This window comes from Leuciscus leuciscus (assembly GCF_965113295.1).
Source record: "Leuciscus leuciscus genome assembly, chromosome: 5".
Classification (NCBI taxonomy): domain Eukaryota; kingdom Metazoa; phylum Chordata; class Actinopteri; order Cypriniformes; family Leuciscidae; genus Leuciscus; species Leuciscus leuciscus.
In genome coordinates this window covers 38,707,750-38,721,339 of record NC_138729.1, presented here as the reverse complement: position 1 = coordinate 38,721,339, position 13,590 = coordinate 38,707,750, and the positions used below count along the sequence as shown (strand labels likewise).

At 37.6% G+C, this 13,590-nt stretch overlaps 1 protein-coding gene across 2 annotated transcripts; it reads right to left on the bottom strand.

The window, feature by feature from the left end:
• Window positions 1-66: 66 nt before the first annotated feature.
• pdha1a (pyruvate dehydrogenase E1 subunit alpha 1a) lies at window positions 67-12,925 on the bottom strand. Of its 2 annotated transcripts, XM_082169697.1 has the most exons (12): window positions 12,766-12,912; window positions 11,259-11,279; window positions 8,564-8,632; window positions 6,199-6,372; window positions 5,899-6,025; window positions 5,539-5,630; window positions 3,557-3,649; window positions 3,172-3,327; window positions 2,988-3,059; window positions 2,673-2,740; window positions 1,537-1,645; window positions 67-1,337 (listed from the first exon to the last, which is right to left on the bottom strand). In XM_082169697.1, the coding sequence occupies exons 1-12, from the start codon at window positions 12,820-12,822 to the stop codon at window positions 1,173-1,175; spliced, it is 1,203 nt and encodes a 400-aa protein (XP_082025823.1). In that variant the 5' UTR covers window positions 12,823-12,912; the 3' UTR covers window positions 67-1,172. The 2 variants fall into 2 exon arrangements, with proteins under 2 accessions (XP_082025823.1, XP_082025824.1); XM_082169698.1 differs by lacking the exon at window positions 11,259-11,279 and having other exon boundaries at window positions 12,766-12,925.
• Window positions 12,926-13,590: the final 665 nt, after the last annotated feature.

Genomic DNA, 13,590 nt, shown 5'->3' with positions numbered 1-13,590 from the left:
GTTAAGGCCTGTATCCACAACTGTCTCTGTGGTAGAACAACATAAAGACATCCAATCACACAAAAATGGTATTTGAAATATTTATTTGTAGTTTCATGGTATAAAAACCACATTGGATACATTGCCTGATGTTTTTGACTCCTCATCCTGGTCAACGCGTCATAATTGTTTAACCTGTGTCCCTAATGCCCCCTTCAATATCTCAACAGCATCCTATCATCTATTGAAAAAATTATTTCTTTCCCAAGTGATTTTAAATGAACATTCTATTAATACAACCATTAATAAACTGGAATCGCCAAATTTGAAGTTATACCCCCTGTAACGCTGTTTGTAACAAAAGCTATTTTTTTATAATAAATATGTGACAACAAAAACCCTGTTTAAAATAAAAGTTAAGGAGAGTTAAAGCAAATAAAAGAACTTATTAACCTTTTCCCATTCTACTTTTTTTTTATTTAAACACTTTAAAGCCAATGAACGGAAGTGTTTAGATATGACAGAAAATAAAAAATCCCATTTTACACCCCATAAATATTACACAAACATTTTTGTAGTATGGCCTTCTAACAAATTTACATTTTATCAATGTTAATACATTTTCCCTTAAAATATTTTGTCAAATTAGGACTGCAAGACTGTTGCATTTCACTGACACCTCGGCCAAAACACGTTCTACTGATACATAAAGTGTGTGTGTGTGTATGAGCGCATGTCTATAATGACTGCACAGAGCAATGATGGGAGGTGTTTCTGCATGGACACTAGGTAAATGCTCTGTCATTGCGTGGGCACTGGGTATAGGCAATAGTTGCACTGGAGACATTTGGAAAGTACCAATAATTACAAGCCAAATACCACCATGTTTATTCACACATTACATGCTATTTCTGAGATGGAAAAATATAGCATTTGTTTTTTAATACAGAAACCTTTTAAAATTTATAGTGAAGGTCAGTATTGTAACTGATGGAGACAACAAGAAAACAAGGTAATGATAAAATGTAAAATGAGGCAACTTGTCTCAATGTGGCTGAGAGATTTGGCTGAGTTTCCCAACAACTGTCTATGAAACCTATAGCCATATTGGAGGTGACAATTTTTGCTGTGCGCTTCAAGAGAGGGTCAACTAGTAGGAAGTGGAGGGGACTTGGGATGATAAGGAAGGCGATTTAGCTGACGGACTTGAGTTTGGTCCAGGGGTTGGTGCCACGCACTTCCAAAGGTGGGTTATTGTAGAAGATGTGGTTGCAAAGATCGTCCAGTGGAGGCTCAGGGTCTGTGGTGGAAAACTGAGCGCCATCCTCAATCTCCTTCCTTACTTCAACATCAATCTCCTGCAAAAGGTGTCAGTGTTTAGTGAAACTGCAGAAATGTCCATGCTTCACATTTTTACATTCTTAAGTATACTTGAGTAATCCCTATCTTATTCGCCAATGAGACTGAATCTGAAAATTCATACTCAAGTGCAACTGTGACCATCTCAATGATTGTTTCCTACTTCAATGTGTCTCTGGTAAGCGCGAGCAGTCTCACCTTAAGCTCCTCCACACTGGCCATGTTGTTGCTCAGCATGCGATCCTTCAGCAGGGAGATGGGGTCGCTCTTACTGCGCACCTCCTGGATCTCCTCACGTGTTCGGTAACTATGGAGACGGAGAGAAAAGGTTGTCACATATGAGCACTAATAGAAAAAAGATACTGCATTAGATACTGTTTACGCTCAGCCCTAATTCCCATCATGTTTCACACAAAACAAAACTCTCAAGCAGATGCTAATGGCTAGTATTGCAGCGCTGCTTAATAAGGTTGTGTTCACACAGCGTTGCGTGACAACCGCAATTTATAACTGAACTGACACCTGCACATTTTCAGGACTCACAAGCGCATTCTTGACAAACCCGCACTGAATGAACAGAACCGCATTGGACAACTAGTTGTCTGCCACATCATATAATGTGAGAGCCACACTGAACTGTATAATCATGACAGATTTATTTTACTCAAGGAGATGGAGAAATTATTTGTGTTTGACGAGAATACTTTTTGTGCGCCAAAAAAACTAAATATTAACTTTATTCAGCAATTTCTTCTGTTCTGTATCAGTCTCCGCCACACGTTCACAGGAGCAGCGCGACGCATGCGTGACCTCGCGTGTGTCTTCCTCTGCTTGTAGGTCATATGTCAGAACGCCAGCTCCTGTGTCATCACCACGCGCATGCGTCGTGGTGCTCTTGTGAACGCGCGTCGGAGACTGATACAGAAGAGAAGAAATTACTGAATAAAGTCGACATTTTGTTTTTTTTGGTGCACAAAAAATTATTTGTTGCTTAATAAAATTAAGGTTAAACCACTGTAGTCACATGGACTATTTTAACGATGTATTTCCTACGTTTTTGGGCCTTCAAAGTGTTAATTAAATAGCTGTCAATGGAGCCCCTCCTGAGCCATCGGATTTCATTAAAAAAATCTTATGTGTATATTAGTTGAGCCAGTAGTTTTAGCTGTGGTATCACAATTGGAATAGAGAATTGTGAATTTCCACTGGTATCTAAAAGTTTGGTGTCATAACGGTGTGTTTCTGCAAAAACAGTTTCACGTCCGTGTGTGCTCATTGGTGCTCAGAGCAAGAGCAATAACAATAACTTTGGTTGAGATGATAGAAGATATTACCTGACTCCTGGGTCACTCATACTGTGTCCATGGTAACGGTAGGTCTGCAGCTCCATCAGAATTGGCCCCTATAATTATACATTTCAGGCATTTAATTTTTTGCTACATAATTGATAATATCCCATGAGAATATTTATCTGTTTTCTGGAACTGAAACAGACATTTCATAACCAGTGGAACATTTATTGTAAAGTTGCCACTGTGGAATTATCCATATAATTATAAAACACATCGTCAAAAATCATACTTCCTAACAAAGCTAATAATCTTTTTTCCCCATCCCTACAATTGCACATCACTCTAACCAGAGCTCACCTTTCCTGATCTGCAGTGGTCAGCAGCAAATTTGGTGGCCTCCCTCACACAAAGGACATCCATGCCATCGACCTACAAAGCCAGAGAACAGGTAATGAGACATTCTGACATGGAGAGTAATTTCAGTGAACTATGTGCGTCGTGACACAAGTAAAAGCATGATGGTGTCCTTCCTGCATCGTACCCTCAAACCAGGGATGAAATCGCCTCTCTTGTAGTAGTCAGTGCTAGCAGACGCTCTCTCCACTGATGTACCCATGCCATATTTGTTATTCTCACAAATGAAAATGCAGGGCAGCTTCCACAGTGATGCCATATTATACGTCTCAAAGATCTGACCCTGCAGAAACAAAAAAGTGTAGAAGTGTATGAAACCTTCCTGTAAAGCCACAGCCATGCACCGATTATAATGCACAAGTTGTTCAGATGGTTATAAGGTTAGGTAAAGCAGCACAAGGACAGCAAAGAAGACAGATCTGTGTTCAAATGTTAGTTAGTAGCTAAATCGGTTGTTAGGACTTGCAGTGGGTAAACACATGATTGTTTGGACTTGCATGGAAGTGACTTACCTGATTTGCAGCACCATCACCATAGAGACAGACACACAGCTCATTATTGCCCTGGTATTTGCAGGCCAATGCTACACCTGCCCCAAGTGGCACCTGGGATACACATGCGTAAAATATAAAATCAGGGTTATTATAGTTAAATAAAACTCAAACAAAAATAATTTCTTTAATTGAAATAAAATAAACTTTAAAGGTGCACTGTGTAATCTTTGGCGGCATCTAGTGGTGAGGTTGCGTATTGCAACCAACAAAAGTTACGGTGGCCGACAATCTGAGACAGCAGATGTGTATGTAGATAGAAATGGCTCATTCTTGGGTAATAAAAACATAACCGTTCATTAAAGCTACAATATGTAATTTTTTTCACCGCTAGGGGTCGCTAACCTCTTACAATAACAAAGGCGTAGGTTGATGACGCAGTGATAAGTGGAATGATGGAACTTGCTGTCATGCTGATGGATCTAATAATGTTTGTGAATGAGTGAAAATATTTATGTTTTTAACTTGACTGTGGTATGAAGCAGATCGCAATTGCTAATGAGAGACAGATATCAGCGCCACACGCGAGTCCCACGGATATAAAAAAATAAGGACATTTAATTCTACCGAACTGAAATACTGAAGTGCTGAAATACTACTCACACAGGTCAGTTTATTTGACGAATTAAACTTGTGAGGTAACGCAGCGGTTTCACTTGGTCTAACGTTACACTATCAGTTGGCTGTATGAGACTAGCAGTAAGCTAGAATAACATACTGATCATATTCTAACATTTCATCATGTTGAGCTATATCATGCCTTTGGTGTGAGAGACCCGGGTTCGAATCCACTGTGAGACACCAATGTGTCCCTGAGCAAGACACTTAACCCCTAGTTGCTCCAGAGGCGTGCGACCTCTGACATATATAGCAATTGTAAGTCGCTTTGGATAAAAAGCGTCAGCTAAATTAATAAATGTAAATGTAAATGTAAATATAACATTGATTTGTTTTATGTACATTTGCTCATCTGTCTAGTAAAGCAACGTTACATACAAGAGCGGCATCTCTGTCAAGTCGTGAAGCTCTGTCAAGTCAAAGTTTGTCGTGGAGCTCTCAGCATCTCGAAAACGCCACGCTGATATTGATCCTCGTTTTAGTTCACCTTTTGTCCCAAAGTCTGCTTGCCATGATCCATAATGTTTGAACGAAACATCAACAGCTAGATGTTACGCACTACGCAGTTGTCCACGTCTGTTGCCATGGTTACTATGGCAATACAAGCAGAAATCAGCGATAACGCGGATATTACGTCATTGACAAGTTACAAGGGACGGGCACTTTTTAAAATTGTGAATTTCTCTGAATTTACAAATTCTTGGAAACATTTAGGATAATGTAAGTACACAATTGAAAGAAATATATAACACTGTGCAAGTGTTTTTTGAATGTTTTGATACAAAATTCTTACATATTGTACCTTTAAGTAAGGTCTTTATACACCACTGAAAACAGTTATGTTTATGATATTGCATTTCTGTAAACAGATCTTCCTCAATATTACACAATGCACATTTAACTGAAAAAATATATTTTTTAAATAAACAAGGTAACATTTCTCATTTTAATTTAGTTTAACTTGATAAACAAAAAAAAGAATAGCTAAAATTACAGTGGAAATGGAAAATAAAAACTGATTCAAAATATTTTTAATAACTATAATAGTCACTAAATGCCAGCTTCTATGGCCATGTTCATTGCGAGACCCAGGTTTAGTTATCCAAAAATTATTTCTTTCTAAAAATCGTACAACTAAATTTGGATTTACTTGGTTAAAAACCTTTTCAAAATCATCAACAGAATAAAACAAGTTGCTCAAGGGGGTAGAAGTATTACAATCCAGTAAAATATGTTTAATAGACAGTTGATTCTATGTCAATGATACTAAAATAACACGGATATCAATATTAAAAAAAATACTCAAATTGATTGATTTCAAATACCTGAGCTCCAACAATTCCATTTCCTCCATAAAAATGTTTAGTGTACATGTGCATAGACCCTCCCTTTCCTTTGGCAATACCTCCTCGACGACCTGATGGAGAAACAGACACATAGAAGAGGGATTAAATAGATAGAATAAATAAATAGATATACAAACAAACAATTATAGAACTAAAGGAAATGGAAAAAAGAAAAGAAAAAATATCAGAAAAATAGTAGAGATCGGAAATAAATAAAGAAATAAAAAAAAATACAAATAAAAAAATATATATGAAAAAAAGAAAGAAAAATGCTTCTGAAAAAATAATTTAGAAGCCTCTGAAATATTAAACTACATTACTCCATTTTGTTGTTCTCACCAGTGAGCTCAGCCATGATCTCACGAACGGTGCCGCCTCTAGTGAGAGTGTACCCGTGGGCACGGTAGGCTGTGATAAGATGATCTGATAGATTAATACCTCCCTCAATACCCACTGCACACGCTTCCTGTTAGACGACACAATGCACTTGTAAGAGTTTCAGTCTTTGCTGTCAACATTTGAACCAATTACAAATTACTTTTCCAACCATGTAAATAAAAACACAACTTAACTTGAGCATTCTGAACTAGTCTTCTTCTAGCAAAGATGATGTCTGTGTGTTTGCAATGTATGTGTCACCTGTCCATCATAAAGGTGACAAAAGCCTCTGATAATCTTCTGCTTGTAGAGCTGATCGGCTTTGAGCTCCATGCGTCTGATTGTCTGCATTGTGCGGTAGTACTGAAGCCCCTCTTCTCTTGTAAGTGTAGCCTGCAGTGGTGGGCCCTCCTCCAGCTTGTGCAAGTCACATTTCTACCAAAACAAGTGCATTTTCAAGCTTTCAAATGAATTACGATACAGTTAAATGCAGAGTACAATACCAGTATAAGTTTGTTTACAAGTTTGGGTCATTACTCCAGTCTTTCTAATATGCTGATTTAGTGCTCAGGAAACATTTATCATTATCATCATCATTGTTGAAACGGATGTGCTGCTTTATGTTTGAATCCATTAATTTACTGACAAAAGTACAAAGAAAAGATGTCCAGTGTTTTCACTGGCCAACTTTATGGTATTTTGTAAATACAAAAAAATTGGGGTTTTGATGGCTGCCTGCAACACTCCAAAAGAAGTTGGGACAAAAGCTAAATTAAAGCAAAAATATCATAGAATATCCAAGTTAAACTATTTTGAAACAGCCCGCAATAAGTAGGTGAACTGTTGATAGATGAGCGAATCGTGATTGTGTATAAAAGGAGCATCTACCAAAGATTCAGTTTTTGAAACCAAAGATGAGTCATGGCTCTCCACTTTGTGACAAATTTCATGAGAGAATAGTCAAAAGATTCAAAAATCACATTTCTCAATGCAAGACTGCAAAGGATTTTGGTATTTTACCATCTTCCATTCATAATATTGTAGAAAAACTTCAGGGAATCCAGAGAAGTCTCAAGCTGTGTATGGCAAGACAGGAAAACTTTGTTGAATATGTGTGACCTTCAAGCCCCAAGATGGCACTGCATGAAACCAACATGCTACTCTGTTAAATACAGCCACATGTGCTCAAGAGTACTTTGGGAAAACAATTTCACTCTACACAGTCTGCTGCATCAAGAAATGCCACTTGAATCTCTGTTTCGCAAGGAGAAATCTATTCATCAGTTTTATGCAGAGATGCCAGTGAGTTCTCTGCGCCCGAGCTCATCTCAGAAGCCAGGCCTCATTCAGCATGTGCTTTCTAGACACTACACTACGCTACATCTAGAGTTGATGTGCCCGACTGCCTGCCTCTGGTCCAGATCTGTCTCCTATTGAAAATGTATGGCCCATCAAGAAAAGGAGAATCAGACAACAATGACCATGGACTGTTGAGCAGATGTCTTATATCAGGCGAGATTGGGCAAACATTATACTTGCAAAACTGCAACAATTAGTATCCTCTATTCCAAACATTTAATAAGTGTAATTAAAAAGAAAGGTGATGTGACACACTGGTAAACATGCCTCTGTCCCAACTTATTTGGAGCGTGTTACAGCCATTAAAATCAAAATTTGTTTATATTTACAAAATACAATTAAGTTGATCAGTGAAAACATTGTGAGTTAAATAAAGGTTTAACAGAATTAGGGCATGTTCACACTTGCCATCTTTTTTGACAAGAAAAAGTTGACAAGGGCACTTTTTTGTAAAAAAAAAGAAGAAGCTGGCAGTGTTTGGTTCCACATAGCAGCCGAGGGCGTCTTTTGTTGCTATAACAACAGCTGCTACAGTAGCCTATGCTCGCTACGTTCCGGTAAAAGGGAGTGACATTTGTTGACAGCTGCTGTTATCAGCTGGTTACGGTATTGATAACTGTTGCTGAGTGAACGTTAATGTTAGTTAACGTAACCAGGTGAGATAGTTTGTTTAACGACACGTAGTAGATGATACACTTACCTGAACAACCAAGCAATTCGTCCAATCTGTGCCCACACAGCCTCTTTATAGTGTATATTCTGGTCGAGTTTTGTGCTTGTGCTTATAACTCCTTGTGCTCCGACACTAGTACAATAAGTCCATCTACTGGCACCTTCGCCATTTTTTCTTGTTATTATGGAAACGACAGGTCTCGCTACTCGCTTGTCATTGGTCAGCTGTCAAAAAGGCGCTTGACGTAGCGCGTTTTTTTTTTTTTCTCAGAAAAGTTTAACTTTATTCAACTTGAAAAGACGCTCTGAGTAACAGAAAAAGACGTCGGCGGTGGCGTTTATAAAAGCGCTCAGGACTTTTTTGAAAACACGGTTTACTCCATAGGTTATAATGTAAAACAGATGCTGGCAGCTATAAAAAATACACCAAGTGTGAACACGCCCTTAGCAATTCACAGATTCTTGATTTTTATAACATTTCACATAATGTCCCAAATATTCTTAAAATGGGGTTGTATATGTACATGTTACTAACCCCAACATTTTTTTTAAATAGTGTATGCACTAAAATATATAAATATCTGATAAAACTCACCTTAATATCAAAGGTGGCCTGAGGGGTAAAGTCAGCATAGGTCCTTGCAGATACCACCACTCTTGCACCCTATGAAACATAAAACAAAAACATAAAATATAATAGAAAATAAATTAATATATGGCCTCTACTGAGAAAAAGAGAAGATGGTAACAAAAAATAGCAGTCCATTTGAAACACACAAACACACACACGTCTGACAGGAACTGAAATGTTAACAACCCTGGTCAAAAGCACTCTGTCTGAAGCAGGAAGCAAACCCAGCCACAATGAAATATATCCGTAATAATCCCACCTGAATCACCACAGTGTAATTTTACTCAACAACCATATCGACAGACCTGCAATCTAATACCAATAAATCAACATTCAACACATAGACCTAGATGCATTGTATAATCTGCACTAACTTTGCACATCTCTTTGATTACAGGTTTGGATGTAATAAACCGACACATCAAGAGGAATTCATCCACAATTAGATGCGGGACCAACATGCAGAGTGTTATTATAGTATCATTACGATACTATAATAGTTTGAATTAATAGTTGGAATTAGCTTTTGTATTTTCCATTTTCATTTTCTTATAAAATTTTAGTAATTTTATAGTTTTTTGTCATTTTTATTAGTTTTTTTTTATGGAAATGAGAAGTTTCCTTGGCAACTAACTGAAATAAAATTAAGTTTAAAATACTTTTTTTAAATACTTTATTTTAATTTCAGTTCATGTTATTATTATTATTATTTCAAGAAACACATTTTTAAATAGTTTTATTATTATTATTTTACTTTAATAACCCTGCTGTGTACAAAACAGTTATTTTGCTTCAGGTAACTAACAGGGACAATGAGCAAATAAAGTATAAAAAATAAAATAAAATAAAAAATAAAATAAAAATCTGTTCAGTGATCGAAGAAACATCGGCCAATGCATTGAGAGTGGGAAGAAACCTCTGAAGTATGTAAGTGCTCTGGGTAAAGGGAAGGGGCATGCAACACTCCATTAGGAGGGTTAAGCTGTGTATATATGAAAGAGACAGTATATACATTTTAATATAGGGGCTGCCAGTACTCACAGCAAGCTGTGGCTCTGGTAAGGCAGTCTCTTCAGCCAGGCTGTGGGTGATCTCTGGTAAGGAATTATCAGGGCCCTGGAGGCTCCCGGCTGGTGGGGGACAATTGGACGTGAGGGGGTCTGTGCTGGTTACGTCGGAGCTGCTGTTAGCTACTGCAGGGGTTAACTGTGCTGGATGGGGGACTGGGTTAATAGGCAACTTAGCTGTAATTAGGGCAGGTGATGGAGGAACATCTATAAATGGAATAATAGGTTTTTCTCTTTCTGATTTTCTTACTGTAACAGAAGGACCCAAACTTAATTCTTCTGAGGTGGATGAACCACTGGTCATCACCGGTTCTACATAACATTCTTTCTGAGCTATAGCACCTGTGGGAACGACATCAGTCAGAAGTCTATCACATGACCCAGAGTCTCCTGACTGGCCACTGGTGGTGTGTCCTAAAGCTTTGTGTTCTACAGAAGTGTTTTGAGGTATCTGTGTTAATGGGGGAGAAACTGAAGGGCTGTGGGGTTGTGGATCTTTTAAGAGTGAACAGGGGTCGGGATCATGGTCATGTGGAGCGGTCAAATTAGCATATTCTCCCTGGACCGCCAGGAGCTGCAGAACGGCCCGGAGAGTGGAGGACTGCAAAAAGAAGGGCACACGTCACTCCAGAGGTTCAGACTTAGATGGCTATAAAAAGGGAACGCTTAAAGACCAAGGAGCAAGGCGAGACTTTCAAGTGTCTAGAGACCACAAAAAGGATTTTACTTACTAAACCAATACAACTCTAATCTAAACTAACCTACACTATACCTACTCACAGGCAATAAACAACTGTTGACGGCTACAGGTCAGATCACATTCAAATGGTCACAAAGGCAAATGTTGATACCAATATCTAGAAAACAAGGTGTCCAATAATCAATATAATGCTGATACCTACATACAATTTTATCCTCAGAAATTAGATGCACACTGATATGAATTGAACATATTTACTCAGACTTAACTAAAATTGTATCCATTGACAAAGTTGTTGTCAACAGTCATATACACTACTTCAACTGTTGAAACTGACAGTAACTTTGGTTAGTTGGTCACATGGACAAATACCAGAGAGCCACAACATATCTCAAACAAGTTTCAATTGATGTCTCTGTTATATAAAAAAAAAATCTAAAACCAGCAAAGGAAAAATGGGTACTTTCCATTCCATGGGAGTGCTTTTAACGTGCGTGTGTGTGTGTGAGATGTAAAGGTAAGATGTGAGCTGTAAGTAACTAGCTTGGGTAAATGGAGCAGAATTATTCCCCTCAAGCTCACAGCACAGCAAACTAAAACAGCCACGATATATGAGCAATAAAAAGCATGTAGCATAAACGTGTTTAATACGCCAGAACCAAACAAGTGATTGGAAACTCAATGAGGAAGAGGTGATCTTAAAAGTCATAAGTGAGGAAGAAAAGATTATCTAAAAAAATTAAATAAGCCATTGTAATGGAATCATTTCAGGCAAAAAATAAATAAATAATAATAATGATCATGTTTATAACCACCAAGGATAGAAAAAAAATGGAAAAAAGATCAGATGGACGTCGTCATTAAGCCCATTCCTAAAACTACTATCTCTTACCTCTGATACCAGTTCGGCTCCCTTTAAAGGCAGCCCACAGAGCAGTAAGGAGGAGATATTGAGAGAAAGAGAAGGAGAGTGAGTGAGAGAGAGAGAGAGAATTAGTATAGAGAAAGATGTTGATAGAGAGAAAGAGACAGAAGATGAGGGGTCAATTATTATAAGGAAAAGAAAGATGCCTGACTTGTTCTGCAAAATTCCATTCATTATATTGTGCCAACAAAACAATGACATTGATTTAATTGTGTCAACAAATCGTTTATTATTAGACACACAGTTACAGGAATGGACTCGAGCTTTGAACCATCCAGGGAGGAAAATTAATCAGGACTCAGAAAAAAAAAGAAAAAAAAATACCCCTACTGTGAATTCCTCTGATGTTTTATTACATGTTCAGGACAATTTAGTTATGGGATTAATGAAGGTTTATCATCTCAAAGTATGAACATGTAGCTCATTTGAAGTATTTTTCAGTTAAATCAGCTTTGAAAATGCAGGAAGCAAGAAAAATCCCCAAAAACCTACAAAACATGAAACAGCATCTAAATATCAAACTCTACTATGGCAATAGAACTTAGAGGTGTATAAACTAAAAAAAGTGACTGGCCAATTGTATAAAAATTAAAGTGGATTAAGATAAATTACAATAATTTAAGTATCTGAGGTAAATTGGTGACACTCTGTATTTTAATATGTTTAGGAACAATATGCCCTCATACATACACCAGAATCTTAGTCATTTATATATTTTTATGTATATTAAGTAGACACTCTGGCCTAACCTAAACGACAAGGACTGAGTGGCATTAATGTCGTTTAGGTTAGGCCAGACAGAGTGTCAAAACTTATTATACATAAAAATATATAAATGACTAAGATTCTGGTGTATATATGAGGGCATATTTTTCTAACCATACTAAAATACAGAGTCAGTGTATATTAGGGCATGTTTTCCCGTTTCTTTCCACTTAATGTTGCATAAAACAGAACATCGTCCATCTGGACTTCTGCCACTGGTCAGTGAAAGTGATGAAAGAACGACTGTCTATCTCACTGAGGTCACCTTTTACAACTGAAAGAAAATTAAATCAATTGACTACGACCTAACCATTTTTATGAACAGCATATTCATATTCACATTTCAAATCTCATTTGTTATAGTCTTTTATAATAAGTTATTAGAATGACAGCTTTTTGACTAAACCAGTTTAGACGTTACCATTCCTGTGCAGCTAGCCAGCCAGCTAGCCAAGCTAGCCAAAAGAATTGTGATATCTGACTATATTTACATCTATAATAAAAGGAAATGCTACACTGGTTTACGTTAAATAAATAGCACCAACATACGCATTAAACAGCAATGTGTCTCTAGTAGGGTGTCAGCCGGGCCTTGTGTACCCTGCAAGGTCAACATGATATGACTGCGCTTCGTTAGCCGTCAAAACAGCTGTGAATTTGTCTTACTAATCATAGCGGAAATATTGATTAAAAGGAATAAAACACTTACGTTCCTGCTGGCGCTGCCCCTCAGAACGTTAGAAATAATGGTTAGCATCTTTCGCATAATATTAACTCACAGCTAACCAGAAAATGATCTCCTTCAGTCCTCCTCTCAACAGAAAGCAGCCCGAGCAGCGAACGAGCGAACGCGGACAGATTCGCTGCACATTTAGTTGGAAATACTGTCCCCTGCTGGCCAGAGCACACATTCCTGGAACATGAAAGAAAGAAAGAAAGAAAGAAAGAAAGAAAGAAAGAAAGAAAGAAAGAAAGAAAGAAAGAAAGAAAGAAAGAAAGAAAGAAAGAAAGAAAGAAAGAAAGAAAGAAAGAAAGAAAGAAAGAAAGAGCAGCGTTTCTCAATCTTATCACTATCTCAAATGTAGTATTCTGCTTCCAGTCATAGGCCTACACTACTTCACATTAAAATGTGTTTGTCAATACGTTTATTTTCTAACCAAGGCATCAAACTTCAGAAAGTAAGTGATCCACAAACAAGGCCCACTTAGCCTACTTGTGTGTGTTAACACGAACATTTATCATTGCAGCCAGGGGGTATAGCATTGTATTGTTTCGGGAATTCTTGAAAGTACATAAGGAACACAGAAAATGTATCAATATAACAGCAAAAACAACAATCTTGTCAGCAGCTAGAAGCCTGTTTTTAAACCAAGACACAAAATAAAAAATAATGGGTACATCATTGTTGTGTGTGTGTGTGTGTGTGTGTGTGTGTGTGTGTGTGTGTGTGTGTGTGTGTGTGTGTGTGTGTGTGTGTGTGTGTGTGTGTGTGTGTGTGTGTGTGTGTGTGTGTGTGTGGTTTAGGGATTCTTAT